Source organism: Melanostigma gelatinosum (genome assembly GCF_949748355.1).
Source record: "Melanostigma gelatinosum genome assembly, chromosome: 3".
NCBI lineage: Eukaryota > Metazoa > Chordata > Actinopteri > Perciformes > Zoarcidae > Melanostigma > Melanostigma gelatinosum.
This window is the reverse complement of record NC_136636.1, coordinates 15,715,486-15,740,460: the sequence shown is the minus strand read 5'-3', so window position 1 is coordinate 15,740,460 and position 24,975 is coordinate 15,715,486. Positions and strand designations below refer to the sequence as shown.

At 40.5% G+C, this 24,975-nt stretch overlaps 1 protein-coding gene across 1 annotated transcript in view; it reads left to right on the top strand.

The window, feature by feature from the left end:
- Positions 1-24,975, top strand: part of ca16b (carbonic anhydrase XVI b) — an 88,145-nt gene that overhangs the window by 40,620 nt on the left and 22,550 nt on the right. The window contains exons 3-8 of the mRNA XM_079297154.1: positions 4,636-4,815; positions 10,932-11,080; positions 17,831-17,926; positions 19,878-19,944; positions 22,243-22,400; positions 23,501-23,693. Coding sequence (XP_079153280.1) covers positions 4,636-4,815; positions 10,932-11,080; positions 17,831-17,926; positions 19,878-19,944; positions 22,243-22,400; positions 23,501-23,693 — 843 coding nt within the window. The remainder of the gene's footprint in view (positions 1-4,635; positions 4,816-10,931; positions 11,081-17,830; positions 17,927-19,877; positions 19,945-22,242; positions 22,401-23,500; positions 23,694-24,975) is intronic.

The following is a 24,975-nucleotide window of genomic DNA, read 5'->3' as shown; positions in this document are numbered from 1 at the left end:
TGACCGGCATTGACAAGAAAAAAATAGTCATTAGCTGGTCATCAGTTGACTGATTGCAGACTTGCGTGACTATTCTGGCCTGCCCCACATTGCACAAGCCCTCAGCTCATCAGTTGTCCAACCTGGACACTCGATACCGCTGCTACAAAGCCTGTGTCTCCACCATCTAGAGTGTTAGCAGCATATTGAAGCTAACAGCAGGAATGTTGTTCAAAATGTTGCTCCGATGCTCCTTCTTCGGGGATTCTGCAGCATACACAATGCTTTGATCTCGCTTAACACTGCTCCTGCTGTTGTGACCCCTTTCACTGCTGCCCATACTGTGTCTTATATCTGCTGGCCGTGTTATGTTGTCAGTGCCACTCACACATATGGACTGATCAGCGTAGATTTTCACAAGTGCTAGTGTGCCAATCCTGGAAGAAGGTCTGCCAGGCGGCATACAGCATGGATGCTTTCTCTCAGTGGGACAAAACGGAAATGACAAGGCAATTGCCATTCTGTCAGCATTGCCATGGTAGCACAGGCATGGCTGTTTATCCCAAGGTTAATGGGATAACGCCTGGAACTGAAAGTGCCAGATTGAGAGAAACATGTGCCCGTTTTACTTAAATCGAGAGTGGCGTCACGTCACACAGAAGTGTGCTCGGAACGGGTCGGATTAACAAACGGTTAACGATTGTAAAAACATCACGTATCTTACTTCCAGCACAGATGATAAATATTTATGGAGGTATGATTGAATCAGTCAAAATATCGATGGAGATGGTTTGTCATTGAACCCGTGCTGCAACGGATCAAAACACCTTAAAGGGTGCAGAACGTTTTGAAACTGGTAAAAGCAGTCTGAGAACTATGACTTTTGTTGACATGGGGTAAATACCAGGCTTATTGGCGTTTAACCATCTTGGCTATATATTTCCGTATGTTTTGCACTGGGTAACCGGCTGGATGCTTGTTGTGTTGCTGCTACATTTGCTGAATTTCTTTGAGGTAATGCGAAGCCTATAATATAGTTACATATGGTAAACAGGTATTGTCTGTACATACTGCAAATGCAACATTGTGTACATCCTTAAAGGACACCAGACGATGCAAATTAGCTACTTTTCTCTAATCTCTTGCAATTCGACGTTGTCACTGCTTATTGTAAACAGTTGACCAGGCGAATCAGTCTGCTGTTTATTTCGGCACTGATGTCCATCAGAGTCCTAGCATTGCTCTCCGATCGTTGCAGTCTGGTGTGCAAATACACATCTGATTGTTATCATGAAGCAAGTTACATTTATTTCAAAGACAAATTAACACAGAACACACAGAACCGCAAAACCATATAATACAATCCAACATGGGAGCACAAATCCTCAAAAGTAACCACAACCTCAGGTTCACAGATTTGGTGCAGGGCTGTTGTATTGTGGTGATCAGATTCATCACTTTCCTCTGCGTTGCTGGTTACAGATAAATTTGGCTAAATGTTCTCATATTTCTGGAAGGTGAGCTGTAACATCCGTGTACGTCGCTCATCTTTGTCCATCATAAGTATATAAAACGATCAGCATACCGCATTAATAACCTGATAGCCGCTATAAAGGTTTTCATTGGAGTAAGTGTGTCGTACAGCCCGGTGTGTATGAGCAGTTCTTTCAGAGCCATATGCTGAATGTAGTTGTAAATGTGGCGTGTAATGTTTCAGATAAATCAATCTACAAGATGTGCTTTTTTTACTTTATTTGTTCACCTCGGCCATATAGAGTGGAAGGGCTGCAGTGGGAAAGGCTTACACACCAGGATTATAGCCATTCTGATGGATGGCAATGAGACAGATTAATCGACTGCCGCGCAACCCTCACTTATCTGATTGTAACGCTGCTCCTCCCTTTTCCTTCTTTAAAGGCAGAATTATCTCTCTGGCAGTAAATGGGGTGTAATGTGTTTTTTAATGGAAAATTAGCAAAAGATTACACTTTTCTCGAGTTATACTCTGAATAAAAGTGGCCTGTGAAACATTTTAGTGGGTTCAGTGCACTTTACTTATTACACCCTGTGGTCCTGATGTGATAACATATTGACATGTTAAAGATATTTATTTGTTTGTATACCAGCAATAAATCCAGGGCTGTTTCTTTTATAACTTCCTTTAATGTTTTGAGTCAACACCAAACCTGTCTCAACACCATTGACCAAAATTCCATCTGACTAATGGAATTTTTTGTTCTTGTGAGGTATAAACATTTTATGCGCTTTATATCTCGGTAGCATCATTAAATGTTCGTTGTAACTTGTCACAATTCACTTAAAAGGCGAAAAAAGGAATGAAAGAAATGGGTGTTGAAACTGCCACCTGGAGAGCCTGAATAGTTCTCAGTGTTTTTTATTGTTGGTAGCCCACATAAGGGAATGGTAAATATTCAAAGCAACTGAAGGCACGGTGCTTCACACAGGTCTGCCAAAGAGAATATATATTTCCTGCAAACACAAATGGGATGAAAGCAAGTAAGTCATAACCAATTGCATAACTGCCTCAAGTGTGCACCACATAAATATACAACCAACCCTACACCGTCTTAGCTCCATTTTTTGTCCTAGAAAAATTCAGAAATGCACACTGAAAACTAGTACAGCTGTGTGGGTTTACAAGTGAACTAATGCAGCTTGTCTCACAAACTCCATCACTGATCAATACATATTACAGTCCGACAGATGCTCGAATTCTGATACCAATACGGACATTTCGGGGTTTAGAAAATCCAATACACAGGCCGAAAGTAATATTAAAAAAAATACAAACTCATAACTTAAACAGTCTTCCTTTGTACAGTTGAAAGATGTACCTGATCTATGCAAAGATGACAATGTTTATATTAATCAAACCTACTTGAATTCTTTCTGTCCTGCAATTTCTTGTTACTCAGAGTCAGCAGCAAGCATGTATACACCGACACCAATACATCTGCAATAAGCTGACATCCGCCAATATATTGGCCTTGATTTACTGGTGCAGCTCTGTGGCTCCAGACATAGACTGGACATTTATTAGATGTCCAACTTTTTTCTTCAGCGCTCACATATTGATTGTGTTGTCGATTCTCAGTGAGACTGGCCTTGCTAGCAAGGCTTTTAAATTATAGGGAGTCATTTGCTTTTGTGATGATATAAAAAAAATATTGCCTCACAAAGCTTTAACCTTTTTAATCAGTGTATTGTTTAGTGGCGCTAATTGAGTTTAATTGAGCCTCTGACAGCTTCCATGTTGATGGCAAGGTTATGGCGCACAACTCAAATGGAATAGAAGACACTAGATTCATATCTAGTGTCTTCTATGTATTTATGATTGCCAAGCAGCGTTCTCTTGCCTTATAATAATATAATTGCATTCCTAATGGCCTCCGTTTAAGGATATCAAATATTAGGAGTTGCTCTGGAACAGACATATTGGTGAGGCTAAAGCCATGACTGACAAATTTAATCCCGCTGGTTTATGCAGTTATTAGTTAGAAATGCAGCTCAAACCCAACATCCAATTGCAACCCAGACCTCACTAGCCAATGATCTTGTGGTGTTTAGATGACAATCGATCTTAATTTACCTGTCACTGGACACATCTGAGACATTTACAAGCGCTTAACAGTGGTTCGTGCAGTCTTTTCCTCACATAGTGCCATATTCATCGGAGAGATGAATTTGTGCCTGCACTGCCCACGATGCATGTTTATGGTCGCTCACTGGGTAAAACATTTGATATTTCAAAAATAATCCTGATTGGCGCTGTCTTTTCGAGGGTCTCGAGCACAGTGTCTTTGGCTGCAAGGTGTTCCTATGCATTACAAGACATAAAGACACCCTTTATCCAGGGTGTTTCAGTAAAGAAGGGTTCTCATATCGTTGCAATGAGCCAGGAGCCAAGTTGCCCTGTATCTGTAGGGAATAGGATCATGAATATTGTGTTAACCCAGAAAAGTTAAAAATCCATGCATGCTTCCTTGTTCCCCTGATCCCTCAGCTTTTGTTGTTGCATTGGCCCATTGTACCCGAGAAGAGATCAAGGGGACCCCTGTCGGTTGTGGATTATTCCTTTGTAGAAGCGCCACTGTAGGGGATAAAGGATTAAAAGAGCAGACAGTGAATGGGGATTCAACAGGAAGTTCGTTTGCAGCACACACTGCACATTTATTGTTAAATTGGAGTGTTTTCTATTGAATAGCCTATTTGGTGTAAAGTTTTTTAAACCTATTCGAGGCATAGACCCACATTGACTCTGTACCCATTCTAGGCTCTGTTTTAATCTGTGTATCACTGTAGAATCTGCCTCATTTGGATATTTATATCATATATGGACAATTAACGCTGGAATTGCCTGTAGCCAGATAATGAATTTTCATTGTGTTTACATGTTTTCCCAGCTGTTGGAGGGGATTCGAGGGCACTGCAGCTGAATGAATATAAAATAATCATTATCGTCTTTCTCTCAATTTCCGTTAAGGGCACATTGAAACCTGGGAGCTGCTGTTGCAGTAATCTTGTCACAGTGGTTCTAATTTTGCGTGTGTGTAATAGCTACAATCTTTCGACAAAAGGGAATTATGTGAGCTAGTATACATTTTTCATAAGCTCTTGCTTCTTCTATTTTTGCAGGAAGCCATGGACCTCAAAGCTGGGCTGCCTCATACCCAGAATGTGCTGCGAGGAACCAATCACCTGTGGACATTGCAGATGAACAAGCTTCGGTTTCGGAGGAGTACCAGGAGCTGGTGCTTGACAAGTTCAACGCTGAGTCCTCCAACCAGACCACCATGAAAAACACTGGAAAGACAGGTCGGCATCACAGATTTAGTTACAGACTAGTTTTGTCCCTAAATCGCAATATACAATAACATAATAATACCAAAATTCCGATTTCTTTGTACAGTTATGATTTTTTTTGTTGGTGAAACTTCAAATACCAGCGTAGAGTTGGGCAATATGACACAAATCTTTTGAGGAAATATACCCACTCAAATCTGAAATGAAGGCACAGAAAATAAAAAATCTGAGAGCCCAATATGATCAGAATGCTGACACAATAATTCACTGTCTAACAATGACCTTAACAGAGAGGAATAGAGCTGAAACAAGTGGTTTGAATAACCACAGATAAAGTCCCTGCATACAAATTACTCCTTACAAGATGAGAAAAATATAATATGGTTTTCTTGGTTGACATCGCTTCACCCTGAATGAACTGAATTTAAAGCTGCAGGGCAATTCTGTTCAATTAATCTTTCTGAAATTAAGCACTTTATTTGAAGATGACATTTTTCAAAATCGTTATGGAAAGTATGTAATCTTAATCTTAAACGCATCCCTTATTTTACTTGAAACGAGAGAAGAACATTGACTTATTATTAGTTTATGTATTGTTTATAATTCATCCAGTTCAATTGAGTACCCCTGTGTTAGAGCATTGCAACCAGTGTTGCTAGATCATTTAGCAGGAAAGCCTTATGCCAATATCGGATTTAAAGGATTTTTGCATCACTTTTATGAACCTTAATTTTTACTGGATTAACCAAAAGCAGACATTATTAATGGTCATTTATTTTTCCATAAACAGCTGAATGTTCAGTTTAAGTTAGTTTACCATTGCATACTGACATACTGACAATATAAGAAACGTATATACACAGTGATAAAAGACGGTATCCATATCACCACTTTACACATTTGAAGTATCTGAAATGATTCTAGTCAATCTATCCGTGTTTTATTATTGCCTGTTCTGCCCGCTGCTCTCCTTTCCTCTTCCCATCCTCTTGGTAAGAGCAGGCATGCCTTGTTCACAGAAGCATTTTGAAGCTAACGTGATAAACTGCTACTTCAAACCATTGCCACTGTTTTATTTTTCAATCAGCTAATCCGCGGACCATTGGTGTGAAAATCCTTAACTTAATTGATCTCTGCTTCTGGCACTGTTTCTCTCAGAGTGTAGTTTCGTCTTTTGCGTTTGATCATAATGAGAGTTGTTAGCATCCATGACAACTAAGACCGCTGGGACAGCCGAGCGATGCTGCGGGCTGCTTATTTACAAAGATGGAAATAACACAGCTGGCTGTAATTTTGGGCACAAACAGTACAGAGGGAATTTTAGATGGCTAAGCACTGTGAAAATCAGGAAAATGGAACAATGTTACCACAAAACATTATTCTGTGTTCACTGTTTAGAAGAGGCCAACTTAATATTGAGCATATTCACCTCACAGTGTTGTGAAATTGATGTTTCCCTCAATGAGAACTTTCATTCTGTTTATTAAACGATATAGTTTGCCATACTGCCCTTTTGGAAATGACATGACATTGCTTAATTGCTCATTGACTTTTTTTTTTGTTTATCATTACTGTTACATTACCAAGATGAATGCACTTCAGAATATAATTTTATTAAATCTTTAACATTTTTAAATAGCATTTAAAGATTCTAAATATTTGGACAGTTCAATGATGGATGGATGGATAGATGGATAAATCATATCGCAGCTTGTTGGCTCTGTTCAACAATCGGTTAGCTGACGCTCATCAAAGCCTAAAAGCCGCAGTTCAGCGGTGGTTAACTCTCATTAGCATTTATTTTCAGGGCTGCATTTGATCGTCTTTATCCCTTGAAATGTGGATGAATGTGTTCATGAACCAGCCAACATGTTTTGGAGTTACGTTGTTGATCCGAGTAGATATTTGTCCTTCGTGTCATTTGAAGACAGGTTCAATGTTTTGAATATGATGCGTCCTCAAATGAATCTCTGGCCTTCGGAAAAGTCTTGCATCCTTGGTACGCCGCATATTGTTATATATATGTTCTACAATCTTTGTTCATGCGCTGACCTTGACAATCTTTTGTTGTTGAATTGCACTGAAGTTGTTAAAGATGACGTCAAACATGGCCGAGTGTATCCAAGCCCATTGTTGTCCTCGTGTAATTGTCACAGCGCTGTGGTCCTCGGGAGTCAAGCAGAGGCACTTTAGTGACACTCCAACTTCTACTTTGATCATGGCTTTTAGCATTTTGTATCATGACAATTCAACCATGCAGTGTGTCCTCTCATCTTAGCTGCAGTGTTGCACACATCATATACCTCTTTGTCCGTTCATGTACAGAACATTGCCTTGAGACTAGGACTGCTTTTTCCTGGCTTCCTCTGCCATTTGTTTACACAGACAGCTACACCAGAGCGATGAAGGGGGACGCTTCTACTCCCAAATGTTAAGTCTCATTCGTAAAACCTTCAGTCAGATGTGCATAGGAGTATGACACTTTTACATGTATATGTGAGCAGTGAACATTGCCCATACCAGTGCAATCCAGCTGGCTTTATCAACATTTTATGACACTTTGGATTTAAAACAGTCATAACTGACTTTTTATTTGAGTGTTTTTTGTTTTCCTAATGCTTTTTTTTGTTGTCGTTTTAAAAGTGCACGGTTTGCCAAGCGTGTCGCAGAACTACGATGGCCGATACACACACTTGAAAAGAATGGCCCTATCCAGAGGCAGTGATTGGTTTGTCCGCTCAAGAGACATGATGGCTGGCTCTTTGAAGAGGACTCGCTCCCTATATAAACATCTAATTTAAAGTTAATGAAGACGGTGATAAAATACAAAAGAAAACGTACTCCTGAATATTATATTCCATTTCCATCAATAGTTCCCCTGAAGGCGGCACGTTGTTCCTTTAATGGTAGTGTTTAATCTCAATTTACCATCCATAGTCAGGCTGTCCAGCTATTTGTATAGATTTCTGTCAAATATGGTAACACAGATTAATTGCCTTTACTGCATATGGACCAATTATGCTTCCTGTCTTGCTTCATGCTTATAAGGCCAATTGTGAATCAGGAAAAACCCGACCCTGTTTATTTTTTGATTTTTCAGCAGCCACTAGGTGCTGCTGAAGTCCAAATGTTCAAATCCTGCACAGAGGGGCTTTAACATCCTTCATTCTATTTAAAAGGCAATGTTGTAATTAAGAACTGAGTGACTGGATCTTAGAAGTTCATCGAGATTGATTTCACAAGGGTCCCTTGTGCCGTGACCTGCTTTGAGATTGAGCTGACTTGCTACCATTCAAGCAGTGTTCTTCAACAACACATTTCTCAGTGAAATTTCAAACAACTCTCAACCAAATTCATGAAATGGGAAGGCCCCAGAGACATTTGCATTGATCAAGGATTTAGTTTCACACGCACTCCCCGTCTCTCACTGGATGTGATTCAAGGTCTTTTTGGCTTAGCTTCTAATTCCTGCTCTGCTGTTGGAGGGTTCAAACACACCCAAGGCAGCATTTCTAATGAAACTCTCATGAGCAGCCAGTATCCCCTTTCCTTGACTTTCCTTGTGCTGCAGACAGGATTACGCAAACTCAACAACAGAAAAACAGGGATTTATTGCCATCCTTGTGAATATGTATGTGGTTTGCAAAAGCGTTGCTCAATCATGATCTTGTCATGGGTAGTTCTTTCGTAGACATACTGATTTTCCCTTTGACCTGATGCTTTTAGTCTGAGAAATCTCCTCCATCTGAGACGTGTTCCTTCATACTGTGGGCCAGCTTAAGCAGCACTGGCACATTAATACTGCTGGCAGATTCTTTCTTGCCTCACAAGAGGGGCTCAGCTCAGCTCATCCTCCATCACACACGGTTCTCCTCTCTTCAGATCTCCGCTTCTCTCTCGTCCTCTTCTCTGGATCTCACACTTGAGTCGTCCTGCATGGAGATCTGTTTCACTTATCTTGATGTCATCCATTCCCTCTGCACAGCTTGTTCATCATGTCACCTGTGTTAACTGACTGAGTCTGTTTGCTCGTACCAACGCTCATACTCGTGGTTTGCTTTGAGCAGAAGGATGGTAATAGGCCTCGTCATGGTTGTGTTTTGGATGTCATGGAAAACCGAAGAACTAATGGAGCTTCAACTCGCCCTTTCAGGACACCGCAGAGTAAATTCACAAACGTAGGCTTCCATGAGAAGCAGACAGGCTGAACTTTTAAGGGGAATCGAAATTGCTGTTATGTGAAAATATCATAAGAGCAGTAATGTGTGTTTTAACCTCAGGAGGCGGATTACATGTCCCACTTTGAAAATTGTCAAAATGTTATGACCCTTAAAAACTCCTCTCAGAAGCCACTGCACGATTTTAAAAGTTCTCACGCTGGTAACATTGATACATTTCTCATCCGAAATTGGACATGTTGGACTTCATGGACCTTTTTTGGCAGATAGGAACAACATGCAGAGCGGTGGTGTCATTCCCTCTGTGATTATGCTGTTTGACACGGTCTGCTCTTTCAAGCAAACACCAATATTTAGCAAAAGTTGTAATATTTGAGGATACTGAGGTTAGAGTTCAGTTTTGCAGAAGTATTTCTCAGGCAGTTTTGCTTCACTTCTTGAATCTCAGGCGTTTGATAGGTCGGGGGATATTGGATTGTAAAAAGTGTTGTTTAAATACTAGCAACCTCACATCCTACGTGAATAACCTAATAGTAATAGCAAGCTTACAATTAATTTATATATGTTTTGGTTTCACAGTTTAGATAAGATTTGAGACCAAACCATTATTGAACATTACATTCTACCAAATTGCGCAACATAATACTTTCATCACAGCCTGTTTTGAGATCTCAAGGGCCTGAGCTGTGATACTTACTGTATATTTACCCTTTCACAAAATGATTTAGCAAATCACTGATGCATGAAATGTCAAACTATTGTATGGGCCCTTGTTCATAAACTCTTGCACTCATATTTTTAAAGCCATATTCTTCTGTGTACAGTAATGAAACTCAGTTACTGTAAACACTTTTACAATTCATTCATAGGGCATTAATTACCATGACTGATAGTGGCACAGCATAAATACATGCTGCAATCAACACCTAATTACAAGATCTTCTGGAACACAATGTCAAACCTTCATAATGCAGAAACTGGCAGTAACCTTGCATTCCAGACATTTTTAAAATGATTGCTATTCTACAGCTGAAGCCACGTCATTACAGCCTTACACACAGCTAGCCGATGGAAGAAGATAACGAAGCAGGGGAATCCCATTAGAGATGGTCACTTTGCCTGTAGCTGTTCACCACAGTCAACCAATGGGACGTCAAGGCCACTGGAAGAGGCTGGCGTTGGCACATCAGTGGCATCATTGTTAAAAGTGGCCAACAATGACTTTGTACCTATAGCAATGATGATTCCCCACGTATAGAAACAAATCATATCAGGCTGTTGCCAGGTAGCAAAGCTTCCCTCTTGCTGCTCTTCCATCCCACTGAGTCAAGATCCTTTGTGATTTTCTTAGCTCTTTGTCCTGATTAAACTATATATTCTGTGTCGTAATTTCAAAACAAAACCAAGTCTGTGTTCAAGGCAGCGTATTCAACATAACAATATCATCTAGAACATTGAAGTAACAGAGGAAATGTGGAGTTTGTTCACATATGCATTAAACACTAAATCAAATCAGAGCGAGTCTACAATCTTCACCAAGTTGTTAGTTCATACTGACGACATCACAGGGAGAGACTATGACTGATAAACAAATTAATCGGTGTCTGAAGCAGGTAGAAATGGCATTATGTCTGATATTTGGAGATAACAAAGTTCATCGTCTCTGGATCAAAAGCTTATAGAACAAATATGAACACCACAGAGTTGAAATGTGTTATTTTTGAGCTCATGCGATAATTGAGTTGTCGTTAACAGGAAAGAAAACAGATGAGAGTTTAGATAATAAGAATTAAGTTGTGATATTGAGATAACGGATAACAAAGAACATGAGCAGCCTCCACCGCTCTGAGCTTCTGTGGAATCACATCTTTCACTGTCTCCCTTCTGCTGCCATGAGTGTACTCAATTTTCCTTCTTTGTTTGATTCCATGTTTTTATGTTTGTCTCCAGTTGCTGTTCTCCTGAAGGACGACTACTTTGTACGAGGTGCTGGACTGCCGGGGCGTTTTAAGGTTGAGAAGATGGAGTTTCACTGGGGCCATAGTAATGGATCAGCAGGCTCAGAACACAGCATCAATGGCAGAAGGTTTCCTGTAGAGGTAAAGCATCCTTTCACCACAATCCACTTTGATAAATGTGCAATTTGGGGCCATGAGGGTCCATATTGAATACTGGAGCCAAGTGCAGATTTGAGGCACATTGACACTTCTAAAATTGAGTATACCTCGTCTCCAAGAAGCACCACTGGATTGAGTGCTGATCGTTGAAGAAAACCCAATTCAGTGTGATCAAAAGCTATTTTTTAGGTAAACGCTGGCTTCCAAAGGATGCTGAAATGGACCATCAGGGGTTAATCTCAGTCATCTCTCAAACATATGGACTTGAGTTGCATTATGGGAAGCGTAGAATCCAGCATTCCTGATACTTAATCCAGACTAGAGACTATGGCTATCTCAGCCTCTGCTGCTTTGATTCTGACCTTTTTTATTAATATTTTTTCGTGAGTTCCCTAACTCTATATGAAAAATCAATACAAAATGACTGGAGAACCCCTTTAAAACCTTAAGACTAAGAAATTAAAAACAGTACAAGAAACGGACATGAAACAAAAAAACAAACTAAATGGCTTCTTTAAAATACTTTACGCTGTTACTGGTCAGTTGTTATTCAATACAACTCAATTCAATACAATAACATCTTTCCACGTAACATCTTTTGAACCACTGTCACAATCAGATATTGTTTGATTGCATTCACAATAGAAAATATGAAAAATGTCATCAATGAAAGCAGAGTTAAAAAACGTCGAGGAAAAGTAAAGTTTTGTAGAGAAGAGTTTAAATAAGATGAACAATGAAGCAGAAGTTTGTACTTTTCTCGCTCTAAAAGTGCTTTTTGCACACAAGGTCGCAACACATTTCTCAATGCCAATTGTGTCAAAAGACAAACAGCGGACAAAAGAGACAAAGGAAGAACAGACTGCAGAAGTAATAAAGGAAAGCAGAAACTAAATTATCATCCTCTCTTGTAGCACAGATATAAAGGGTATTAAGTCTGAAACCTGGTATTATTTATTCTGGCTCCTGGATTAAAGCAGAAATCCTATTTCTGTGGTGCAGAGAATTAGTTATTAGTGCCTTTCAAATGTTTATGATTTACAATGCCATTATCTAAAATGGATTAGCAAATGTGTCTCACTCTTACATTTTGTGGGGTTATACAAAATGTTTTTTTTGTATCCCCTACATTGTCAAACACTAATAATTAGTGTAAATATAACGGTGTATGAAAACAGGAAATGGCTGTTAGTGTGTCCTATCTCCAAACACGCAGCTCGAGTCCTCCTGTGTTTATTTCTTGGCCCTGTTCTTTGGAGCCCTCTATACAAGCACAGCTTTTGATGCTGAAAGGCTGAGTAATTAGATTTATTTTTGCCACATCACTTTGTGTTCAATGTAGTGTTAAAGGGCACCGGATTATATACAGCCATTATAAAGCTGTTGCGCGTACGGCTCCTTTGATGGCGTGCTTCTAAATAAGACAATGTGATTCTCTTTAATGACCAATTTAGTCAGCCATTAGAAAAACAAGCCTAGCAAGAAGAAGAGAATAATGCCCTGAGGAATCCTCATTTATAAATGCAAAATATATATATTTGTAGCTTTGCATGTTTTTGTGTCGTCCAAAGTCCAAGGTTTTTGCATCATCCTCTCTGTCAAAGAACATGGATTCCAAGGTTAATGTGCTCGTCATTTAAAAGGATGAAGCTCTCTTTAAATAGGAAACATAAGCTAACGAGGACAAATTGTGAAGTAGCTTAGCAACTAATGAAAGGAAGAAAAACACAAGAATAAGGATATTTAAAAAATATATATATATCTAAATATGTCCACAAATGTGTGTATATGAGGAAAAGAGAAACATAAATAGGATTAGATATTGTTTTGATGTTTCTTGTTGTAACTACACAGGAAACACCAATTCAACCAATCTCAGTCCGCTGTAAGACCTGAACGCTCGGTGCTACAATTGAGAGTGCATAAAAACTAGTTTAGAAGGAAGTAGAAATGTTGAAATAGACGGCTAAAGGTAAGAGGTACAGGATACAGTGTAAATGCAAACCTTGACCAAACCTGTTGAAACAAAGAAAGGGATCAAGACAATGACAGGATAAAAACATACAATAATCTTATCCATGTTTATACACGAATAGGATTAAATAACCATCGGTTTAAATCCATTTTGAAGAACACAATTTGGAACATAGAAAGGGCTAAATCAGACAAAAAAGGTTGCTTTAGAGCGTTTTTGCTCGTGCATCTGTGTATTTCTTGCGAATGTAAAGGCATTTTAATTACCAAAAGCTCTGCCATTTGGATACAAAGGTAGAATGATTATTTTTCAGAACTCAAAGGATGAGTGACCCTCTTCTCGTACTATTTAATCTGTTAACACATCCCTCACAGGACTTACTTGATATTCAGTATGATGGGGTCGAGGTTTCGTAAATGACACCATGGAGAGATGTTCAAAGGAATTTCAGCATTAGTAAAAATAGGCCCAAAAAAACCCAACCTAGCAGTCATATCCTCATGGGAAATGCATTGTCTCTGCTACAGGAAGCACAAAAAGGAATATTCCATCCACATATCCGCAAAGATGTTTCCTGTGAACGACACACTGTATATGTGCGCCATATATGCAGACACAGCACCGAGTGGGAGGTCTGCTTTTTAAAATGGTTCTCTTTATCAATAGGTTAGACTGCATGTCTCAAACGTGATGTATTATTTCACTCTCTGAATGAGAAGGTGGAGGGAAATCAAATGATGAATGGTTGGAAGGTAACGCGGTTATGCGGGATCTAGCCTTTGGCCATTAAACTTCACCCTGTGAGATGTAGCATTTTCATATTTATGCCTTGGCAGTTTGATATATTTAATATTATATAACATCCGACACCACATGCGCACGCAACATTTTATGTTCATGAATGTTTGTGTTTGACATACCCGGTGATCTTTCACAGCAGAGAGGTGGGCTTTTGTTTTGTTTTGTGTATCTTTTGTTCTTTGAGAGTTGAGCAGAATGACCTTGGAGGTTGAGCTCCAGCGCTTGTTTTCCAATCTGCTGTCTAATTATCTAATTATCCACTTCAAATGAGTCACATTCAGCCCTGAGTCACTTATAAAACGCCACATAAAGCGCTTATTGTTATGGTCTGAGGAAAAAAAGACTCTAAATGTGTATTCCACCTGCTTGGAAGCTTGAAAAACACATGCCGTTCACACATGGGTACAAAAAATCAGAAAGCTGCATTATAGAGCTGCTCTGTCTTTGTAACATGGCCATGTAGAAAAAACAAAAAAACAAAAAACAACAACCACGGCTGCTCGGCCTTTGGCTCACGAGCTTGACATTAATCTAAGCACGGTCTCTTTCATGGGAGTGAAATGGGGAAATCGATAGATGGACCACCTGTTCGCTCTAACAGCACAATGAAAAATGAAACAGTGGATTTCTTTTTCTGCCTCAGGGTACCATAAGGATATATTTTCTAATAATATATTAGGGTGTCACCAAAGTTGGATTAATTATGCATGGATTACAAATCACACCTCGGAAGGGTGCACACAGTACTGCGGATGTATGAAGTGCTGGGGTTGGGTGTACAGTACGGTACGTTTCAGGAAGAGGAAAGCTCCAGTAGCACTGAAAGCATATCTGCAGTCAAGACTAATGACTGTGGGTATGGCGACCCTGAGAGCTTCATACACATACTGAAAGGAGAGAACACGGAGAACACCATACGTAAATGTGATGGAACTAAGAACTGATGAACACGCGACTGGTTTGTGGCGCATACGTTCCTGAAGCCCCATCAGTGGTGTTGGAAACCGAGTGAAGGATGAATTGGTTGGCTAGAAAGACTAACGCTAGAGGCAAGCAAATGTCTGCAATCATATCTGAATTGTGCAATCACAATGAATGTTTCTTCTTTTGTTTTGTTTATTTGCATGTGTTAAAGCTCTCAGGGTCACCGGAGCAATAAAAAGACAAAAGAATGATGCATGTTTATAGATATCTGACTCTCAACAGCATCATAGCAACAAATCATCAACACAATGGATATGTTTAATATATCATGTGTGTGTATATATATATATATATATATATATATATATATATATGATCATAAATAAAGAAAGTTCAATTGAATTGTTATTGAAACCACAGATGAAGTCATTTATTTCAGCCCTGTTGGACAGTGAATACATGTATTAGCATTCTGATCGTATTGGGCTCTTGGGTTTATTTTCTGTGCCTTCATTTTGGATTTGAGTGGGTACATTTGCTCAAAAGATTTGTGCTTTGCTTCGTCGTGGCACTTCACATTGCCGCTTTTCATACTCTTCACGGCCTCTGAATGTATGAGACATGCTGGTTTTTTTAGCTGCCCGTGGGAAGACTGAAGATATGAGTCTGTCCATTCTTGGTTAAAGGCTCTGGTTAAGCTATTCCAGTACTTACTATGCCAACAGTCCGGCCTCTCGTCCAGTCTCCCCCGTCTGTGTGTATCTCACTCGAGCCGCGATGCTTATCGGAATACAGATACTTTGATTGGCTGAGTGGCATCACATGATATGATTTACAACGCATGTAATTGGTCGGTGTGTTTCCTGGACCGCTGAAGGAGTGCCGTAAAATCTGGAAAAGCTGTGACGGTTAAAATAGAAGCGCTCCGTCAAAATGTAATAATTTCGGTATATAGGTCCAGGGTCCAGAGACAACGGCGTCTGGATCCAGATCCGGACCGTGTTCCGCCTATTAGTGACCCCTGTTGTCGTGAATCTTTGTGCATTCTTAGCGCTTTGTGTTATTTTAAATGTACGTATGGATTGTAATTACATTATATCTGTTTACTAACACGTAATTCTATTCTCTTGTGCTCTCTTCTTTTCATTTTCCATGAAGTTCTCTGTCCGTGATCTGTATGTGAAACACCAAGTTTCATTATTAGTTCCGTAACTTACTGTGCAAATTTTGTGACACATAATCCTTCTTGTAAATGAATGCTGTAGCACTTAGTAGATGCTCAAGTGAAAGGATAAGGTCGATGTTGATGAGATAATTATACGGTGTGAAAAAAAGACACTGCAGTAGAACTGTTATAAAGTGAGGAAAGAAGAATACATGTGTGGTGCTGTGATATGAATCTAAGATCTCTCTGCACACAATCTTATTTCTTGTAGTTCGCTTCTCTTGCCTCAATATCTGGCTGTCTTGGGAAATCAGGCCAAACATGACTTTGATTTTCACCTGTTTGTGCATAAATGGAACTTGGAATGCAGAGCAGCGTTCAGAGCTTGTGTTTGCGCTCCCTTTGTGCGACGTCTGCTCCACAGACCAGACTGGAGTTAAATTATAAAGCTCAAATAATGTTTTATTTGTCTTTCAGTTTCCTCTGGTTACATCTGGTCTTTCGCCAGCTGTACCCACCATTTTCAGATGTTCTTTACATATTTCTTTGTTCAACAGTGTGGTACTTTTGTGCTGACAAAACAAACATGTACGAGTGTGTCTGAATGATTTCAGAGAGCTTAAAAATTGGTCGGACCACTTGTCTGTCCTGATAAAAAATCAACATCTTCCGGCGATATCTCAGGATGTGAATGAAGTTTACTCTAAGAAGGGCGTTTTGTGCCAGAGCTCGCAAACATCCAGAGAAACAAAGCGTGCAATCAAGTGGTTCAGATTGCTTTCACGAACATTTCTTGTTATCGGCTGCTATGAAAGTGTTTGACAGTTGAATATCACGTTTTCCACTGTGCTCTTAGTAAGAGCCGGTGACGTGAGCCAATGTCACCAAGTAAATGAAGCCTAAGGGGGGCCAGCTTCATTGGGTAATGTAGTTAATAACATCTGAAGGGTGATGAATAGCTGGAGCTCTTTCTTCTGGAGTTCTTGCACTACAAATTAGTTCCATTAATGGCTGCAGTTAAAGGAACTCTGAAGGAAACATATTAACTTCAATTATCTGGATTGAGACATTTTGTACCCGTTTTAGGCCTTTGGTATGCAATAATGGTTTTATTTATTCTTTTTGCCTCTGTTTTATGTACAGCCAATTGTGGCTGTTTCCCCCCCCCATCGTAATTTTCCTTTGAAAAAAGAAAAAAGGCAAGCATACCCTTTAATTAAATCAACATCGAGGTCCTTTTTTTTTTTTTTTTGCCAATTAACTTGGTTCAGTGACATGAAAGGGTTTTTCATTTTAAAGAGGCTTCAGACAGCGAGATGATGGGCAGCTCCAATTGCTACTTTTAGAATCATTTTCCGATTTTGATCAGTACTCCGATAATATGTCTGCTTTAAAATGAAAGGAATGAAAATATCTTTCTTATATATATATATATATATATATATATATATATATACACACACACATCACCTCAGCTTTTTCTTTTAACTCTGAAGCAATGTTGCGGGTGATATCCGGTAATTGGAAGCGATGATTATAAGCACACAATTCTGTTAGATCTCACCACAAGCAAAGCGCAGCATTCTGCAGTTCTTCCTCTCAGCTCGTAAGTTGTCTCTGTGAGGACATTCGCCCTGAGGAATGGGATGCTGTATTTCTCCAACGTCCCCCAAGAGTGGCAGAACACAAAAAGGAATGACACAGATTATGGGAGATTTATGGGAGTGATAAATACACCCTCTTTGATGCCCCTCAAAACAGCTTTTCATCAGCTCCTCAGCAGTGTGTGCCCGAGTGATTGATGACGGGGACTGTTGGTTCTCCTTGTCCACTCCTCAAGCTGTTTATGCTCTGTTTCCCATCCCAGATGCAGATCTACCTTTACAATTCCGATGACTTTGACAGCCTCGGTGCTGCCATCAAGGAACGACGCATCATTGCTGCCATGGCCGTCTTCTTTGAGGTAAGGTATCACCAGGCCTGAAGGTCAAGACAAATGTAATCTGAGACAAGTGCACTTGTACTAACTGTGTACTTGACCGTTAGTATCCATAATAGCAGCATGGTTCTGGGGAAGTGATCTTCAATTGAGTCCCCTATTAAGATGGAATTTAATTTATTCACAATGGGATTTCTTTTTTACTTTTAAGGCAAACAAGATGCCAGAATGTCCCCTATATGTTAGCAAAGCACTGCTGTACAGCCTCATTGTGTCGCTAGCATGGGCTGTAGAATCTCAGTCTTGTCAAAGCGTCCGGCTTTGTTTGCTCAGAGGAGTTGCGCTACTCTTCAGGGAAGCCTTTGTATTGGCTCTGCTTTCAGTTTCTGGTAGAACTGCCTTCATGGAAAATATCCTTTTTTGCAGGCTTATTAGATGACTTTCTACACAAACTACGCTTCCCGCCAACTGTTAGAAATAGATTACAAAACCAAGGAGATGAGTGAATAAATATATCATAAGCGGATTGAAAATAAAATGACAGAAATTAGAAGAAAACAGGAAATCATACCAAGTAAATAATAGTGAGAGTCAAATGTGCTGGAAAACAGACTCTATGAGACTATTATGATATACGGGGGGTGGTTGTAATTGTATTAGTCCAATTATGACAATAATGAAGATCTGAACATGTTTTTGAGGTCAGTAAATAATACATATTGATTAGAAATGGTATTTGGCACCTGTGATGTGAAAGCATTGTTTCTCTTCACTTTGCAGGTGATTATCTGTTTTCTGTGGCACATTGCAGATTGCTTACCGAGATGCAACAAATTGTCCCCTGAAGGGCTGCGCACATAAGCTCTTAATGGACAAGAATGGTCCTAATTTCTGTAAACAGTAAAAACACCTCCGAGATTTATGAACCGTCAAGAAGCATACACCAACAGCACACGTTTCACTCTTAATTTGTAGTAGCAATATCTACGCGATTGATTGCAGGCAATCAATGTGGGCTAACCTTCAGCTTAATAGCATGTAGGCAGCGGTCAGCTCTCACGAAGAGGGAGGCTGGAATGGGGACACAGGTGCGTGTAATGTAGGTCTACTCTTAGACACTGATGAACCGCGTGTGTACGAGAACCTAAATGCCTCCGCTGGGTCCTGACAGCCCTATTGCTTACTGCAATTAGCACCCGCATGCACAACCCGCTGAATAGCAGTTTACAGTGCGAGAGTTTTTAAGCGGGCACACACACACATTGGCTCAGATTTACCATTTCTAATCAATGAGGAGAGTTCTTCCTTTGCTCCCCGAAGGCCTATTAATGGCCTCTAAGGTGTGCATATTATCCACATTCAGCATTCAGTTGCACACAATTATTCTCCTCTGACTGACCTGAATTAATGTTCAGCGAGGGAAGATTGGTCCCCGCATCGCAATACTGTTTTGTCCATTCCTGTCTCTTAAGTAGGACATTTGGGTTATTGCAGAATGCGTAGCTGAAGAGTATTTGCTTGTGTTCACTCATTTGAAGGAACTAATAGTCGGCCTTATAGCAAAGGAGGGAAGCCCCACTGGTGTTAGTCCTCCCCTAATATTACAGGTACAAATGTCGTCATCATTTTCCTCAAAGAAGCATTAGATGTTGATGGTCAAGTTATTTAACAGTAAACTACACGTCAATATAGCCATCTAGCACAGCACCAGAAACAACAGTGTTGTAAATGACCGGAGGACTGAATCAATTCATCAACCTTCAAACGCTCACCAAAAACGCAACCCATCACAGACCTCACAAAAAGAAAAGCTGGAGTTAGATGCTGCTAGATTATGCTGTATTGTAGAGATGTTGTCCTCATTGTGTCCTGCTGTATTTTGTTCATATTGATTGTCCTTAGTCATTCTGTTTGATTATTCCTCGAGTCTTGTAATCCCTTTTGTAATCCTTTTGTCTCGGGACATTTCCTGCAGCTGGGGCAAAAAAACAATCCAGCTGTAGAGCCTATCATCCAGGGATTAAAAGGAGTAGTGCATCATGGTAAGTAATGGGAAAATGTGTGTGTGTGTGTGTGTGTGTGTGTGTGTATGTATGCTGTTTATTTATTTACTATCTACTGATATATTTTGTCTGTCGACCCAAAATCTCTTCTACATGAAACAATACTGTGGGTATCAAGTGTATTTGGGATATTCAATCCCGTGATATCCCTTATAAAATCACTCACGGACATCAACATGAACAATCCACCTGGTTGATCCTCGAGGAACATTCCTCACGACAGTGCAGACATTGTGCTCCTCCCCTGCAGGTTCTCCATAGAACACAGATTGATGAGCTTGCTTTCAGCTGCGTAACCATTGGTCTTCATTTTTTTTTAAACCCCAAATTAGAGTCTAAACAAAAGATATGAGCAGAGTTTAACTTCAAAAGGATGCAAAATTTGCAAGATACCGCCTCTCCCTCGCTTGTGCAGCTGCACAATGGGAGACCTCTGAGGAGCCTCGCTTACTGAGAAAGAGCTATTAATTACATCTGAGCCTCAATTAGACAGCGCTCCATTGTATTCTGACTCAGACATACATGTGTACATTGTGGCCCTTGGCTCCTACTGAGGCTCATGTTCACATTTAAATCGTTAAGGTCTTGTGTCGTCTTCAATGGCCGATTATCTTAAATTACTGCTGCAGCGCTGCATGCATGACTTATGTAGACCATAAGCAGATGATATAACATGATTTTGTAATCCTTTACAGCATCTGGGTTCACATCAGCTCTGTTTGCACAGACACGTATGGCTTGTTTTACAACCTGCCGCTGACGCTCTTAACCGTACGTGAGCATAGCTATACACTGACAAGGACACGTAAATGGATGAGGATATATGGAAGCATAGAGTAATTGCGCTGTATCCGTGCTGGTTTCACAAACTAGTGCTGGGCTTCGTTGGGCTGTTTCTAATTATGATTTCAGTCCCTGTACTTTCTGGAGATGGATGATTGGTGTTGTGCTCTTGTAAGGTTTTGACCTTTGTGTTGAGCATTGTAGGCGGGGAAACTACTTTTACAGCTTTCTGAACAAGTGGGAAATTACACCTGAGGGTAAAAAAAGCTCACTGCGAGACCACTAGAGCTTCTTAAAAAGCATGTGAATTGTCCCGGGATTCAGAAAATGGGTCGCTTTGTTCAATGGAATTTCTACACTCAAAATTCCATTGAAGTAATTGCAGTAAGGAAATTGGCCTGTTTTCTGATTGGCTCGTTATCAGCTGGGAGGCCGTTTCACCCGTGGTTTTAATTTCACAGAGGTACTTCAGATCCACTTCTCTTTAGTTGTAACCTTGATAAAGGCAGGTCGCCAAAACATGTTGGTTTTACTGGATTCTTTTATGAATCTCCATCAGCCTCTAAAAGTGTCTGAACCCTTCACAGATGTTCGCGCTAACACCACAGTATCTCTCATCTCCCAGATGAGAGAGAGCTCAGTGTGGGTGTGGGGTTTTTGGACTCGCTGGCTGCTAAATGCTCCTCGCCTCCTCCCCTGTTAGGGTGGTTGGTTTTCCGCTCGCTCGGTATCCCACAGTCATCCATCCATCAGCATCTCGGCGGCCCATGAGCGATAGGGCACGTACACTGTCTGAAGACGGGGAGAAGAAAGGCTGTGAATACTGAATTTGACTTTGAGTACAGATGGGGCATGGGGGCATGGGGCGAGGCATCCAGTGCCTCAGTAGTTCTATCAGTCCTATCACCCAAAGCCTCTGCTTTTTTAGATAAGTTAATAAGCTGTTAGAGATTGGATTTGACAATTATTTGGGTTTTTCATGTCATAATAAAATAGAAAAACAAGCCCACTTGCATAGCTCATGCACGGGAATAAAGGGATCTTCCTGCTGGTTTGTCTTGTTATTTTTTTGCATGGCATCGCCTGGTTCTGATCACGAAGGATGGAACAGATCCGGTAATCATTTGGATCGGTCTTAATCCCCATGGCCCATGCGACAGTTGTTACACGTAACGGAGCAGGAAACCACCCAGCCACAGATCAGCTGTCAGAGCAGGCCATTTTGTCTGACTCCCTTCCCTTTGCTCCTTTCTAAAGAGGACCAAAGGGAGATCTCTGAGTACAGAGATCTGGCTAGAGTGATAACAAGTGGTGAGGCTTTTAACTGCTGTCACCATCATTCCACTAGTAGAGGTTTCAGGAAAGCAGTTAAAATGCCACAGGGAGAATGAAATGAAACAACCATTTAAAATGCAACTGAGGATATTCAGGGTTTTTGGCAAAGCATTTAAGGGCGGTAAAAATGTGGTGTTTTTGATCCCATTCCCTACCCAGAAAAGGAAACCAACCTCAGGTCGTTCATCCTGAGGGATCTGCTGCCAGCATCACTGGACAGCTATTACCGATACACCGGCTCTCTGACCACACCGCCCTGCATCAAGGTAGTGGAGTGGATCATCTTCTCCAGGCCTGTGTATCTGTCCTACTCACAGGTGCGTTAAGTCCACACACACACACACACACACACATGCCTAGACAGCTATATTCTCCATTTGCACACATTTAGTGGATCACTTGCTGTCCCACAGTGTCGACGCACAAGCATCCCATCTTCCCTTTTTCCTTCGTTTCTCCCCAACTCCTCTGCATATGAAACCATAACTGCCTATATCGTGGATGAGTAAGTAGGAAGTGGGTGCCGATTTTTGTGGGTATTTAAATGATAATGTGAGATAACCTTTATACACTTATCATGTTGGTCTGAGACGGTGACAATCGGGTCTTCGATAGAATACTGCTGCCCATGGAGGCTGGTTATCACATTATTAAAGTTGTTCAAATGCAGCAATGTTCATTCATTTAAATTCATTTTAATTATTGCAGTAAAGGTTTAACGCTAGATGCAAATTGTGGTATATTACAGGATTCACCTAAAGCACCTTATGTGCTTTAGAGCAGTTTTTTAGTGATTGTAAGAGGTAATATATGCCAAATCATGCCCCATGCTTTTTGCTGATCCCATACACTGTTGCTGCATCTTTTATACATACAATTCTTGGGTTACCCAGCTGCATACAATATCCTCCAGAGCGTTCTGTGCTGTAGAAATGTGCAGGGCTCAGTGGAATTTCTATTAACTTGCAGCAGGACAAATCTTTTGTTCAGCAATGACTTCTGCTGCAAGAATATTGACCACCGCCACAATGTTTGTGACGCTCATAGATAGTCTGTTAGGAACCTGTAATTTATTTCTCCGAACACGCATAGGACACATTGATTCCACAGTATCTGTAATGTGTAGTCATTACAGCACGCGGCAGGAGATCATTCATGGCAATCAATGGCCACAAATTTGCCCCATTGAGAAGTTACAGCCCGGTAGGTAGGTAGCCAGGATGATGATTGAGGTCTATGCCTGCTGGTGCCTGTGGTGTGAATGTTTCTTGCAAATCCTCTGCTCCAGTTTTGAACAGTCAGCTGCTGTCAAGTGGCTACAAATGCAGTCCTGCATGATGTATTATATTCCACACACACACGCACAGTAAAAATAACTGACTTGTTCAGTAGCTATTCTCTGTTTCTTTCCATCTAGCTGGAGGCCTTTTACTCCATCTTTACAACGGAGCAACAAGACCACGTCAAGTCTGTCGAGTACCTGAGGAACAACTTCCGACCCCTGCAGGACCTGGACAACAGGAAAGTCTTTAAGTCGGCTGTAAAAGATGCATGGCAGAAAGACTTAACGGAAGTCTTGGGAAGCCCTCACAGCACTGAGGCTTCAAGAGGTAAGCTCTGTTTCCTGCTTTGTACCCCATTCTCCCTGCCGTTTGCACCATGGTTTAATCCAAGGGTCTCCTGTAATTACAATCATGACTTGCTGTTTTATTAGTTCTTGTAGTTTTAGAGAGGCTGAAAAAAGACATATAATAATTTATCGTCTTTTAGATTGGGATCGATGTATGTAATGGCCTTTATCGTGATAGAAGATTTTGGCCATATCGCTCAGCCCAAGATCTCCATTATGTGTAAGATTTCACTCCATATTATCTCCCATACTGTTCCACAAAGACAACTCTATTTACCAGCACTATTTTCTCTCTGGTCAAACAGGTATTATTTTGAACTTCGATTGTGTTTTGCGACAAAATTCAGGCAGCTCATCTAGCTGCTCAGTGTGTAGACCCATCGATAGACCCCACATCAGTGGGTCAGAGAATATAATACGACCACAAAAGGTTATTCCTTTTTCCTACTTCCTGAACAAATTCTGCCTCGGTTTAAAATAACCACATTAACAGGATAATGCACATATCACTCTCTCGTTGTTGCAACTCATTTTTATATTAAAGAACATATTAATACAAAGCACAGACCTCATGCAGGGATTGATTGGAGTATTTTTTTGTTATGTGGGCATCTTGCAGCGCTTGCTTTAACAGAACAGTACAGGAACTATGGAGACTAATGAGAAAAGCTGCTGCGCTTTAAAGTGGTCTTGTTGGTGTCTGGCGGGGAGAATTGATTGGGAATGCTTGTGATGAAGTTGGAGCACTCTCACAAGGCCGATCAGCAATCATCATTAATATGTGGCACAGCTAAAATAGACCGATAGAAATTAAGTTGTGAAATTGCTTTTGTGGCATTATGTCAGTAGGCAGAATGAATGTGGACCAGTGTCTCCATTTTTTTCTCGCTTGTTTGTTTGTCTTTGTGTCGCTCTCGCATTTCTATTTCATTGTGCTAAAATGTAAGAATTCAGACTCTTAATGGAGGGACGCTGGGAGTAAACGGTATCTTATCTTCAGGGGTGACATCTGTCAAGGTTGTATGGTAGGGGGGGGGGGGGTATTCATCTGCACACAAGAAATCATGGTTTTGCTTGTAAATGTTGTGAGAGCCAGGGCCATACATTGACTGAATGCCATCCCTGTGGCTTTTACGGCCATGAAGGTTGTTTGGCCATTAGAGATGTATAGCTTCTGATGCAACATACATGTTGCAAATTAGTTTGTCAAGTAATAATGTCAAGATAAATAGAGCGATTTGCTTTATTGTGTTAATGCTGTA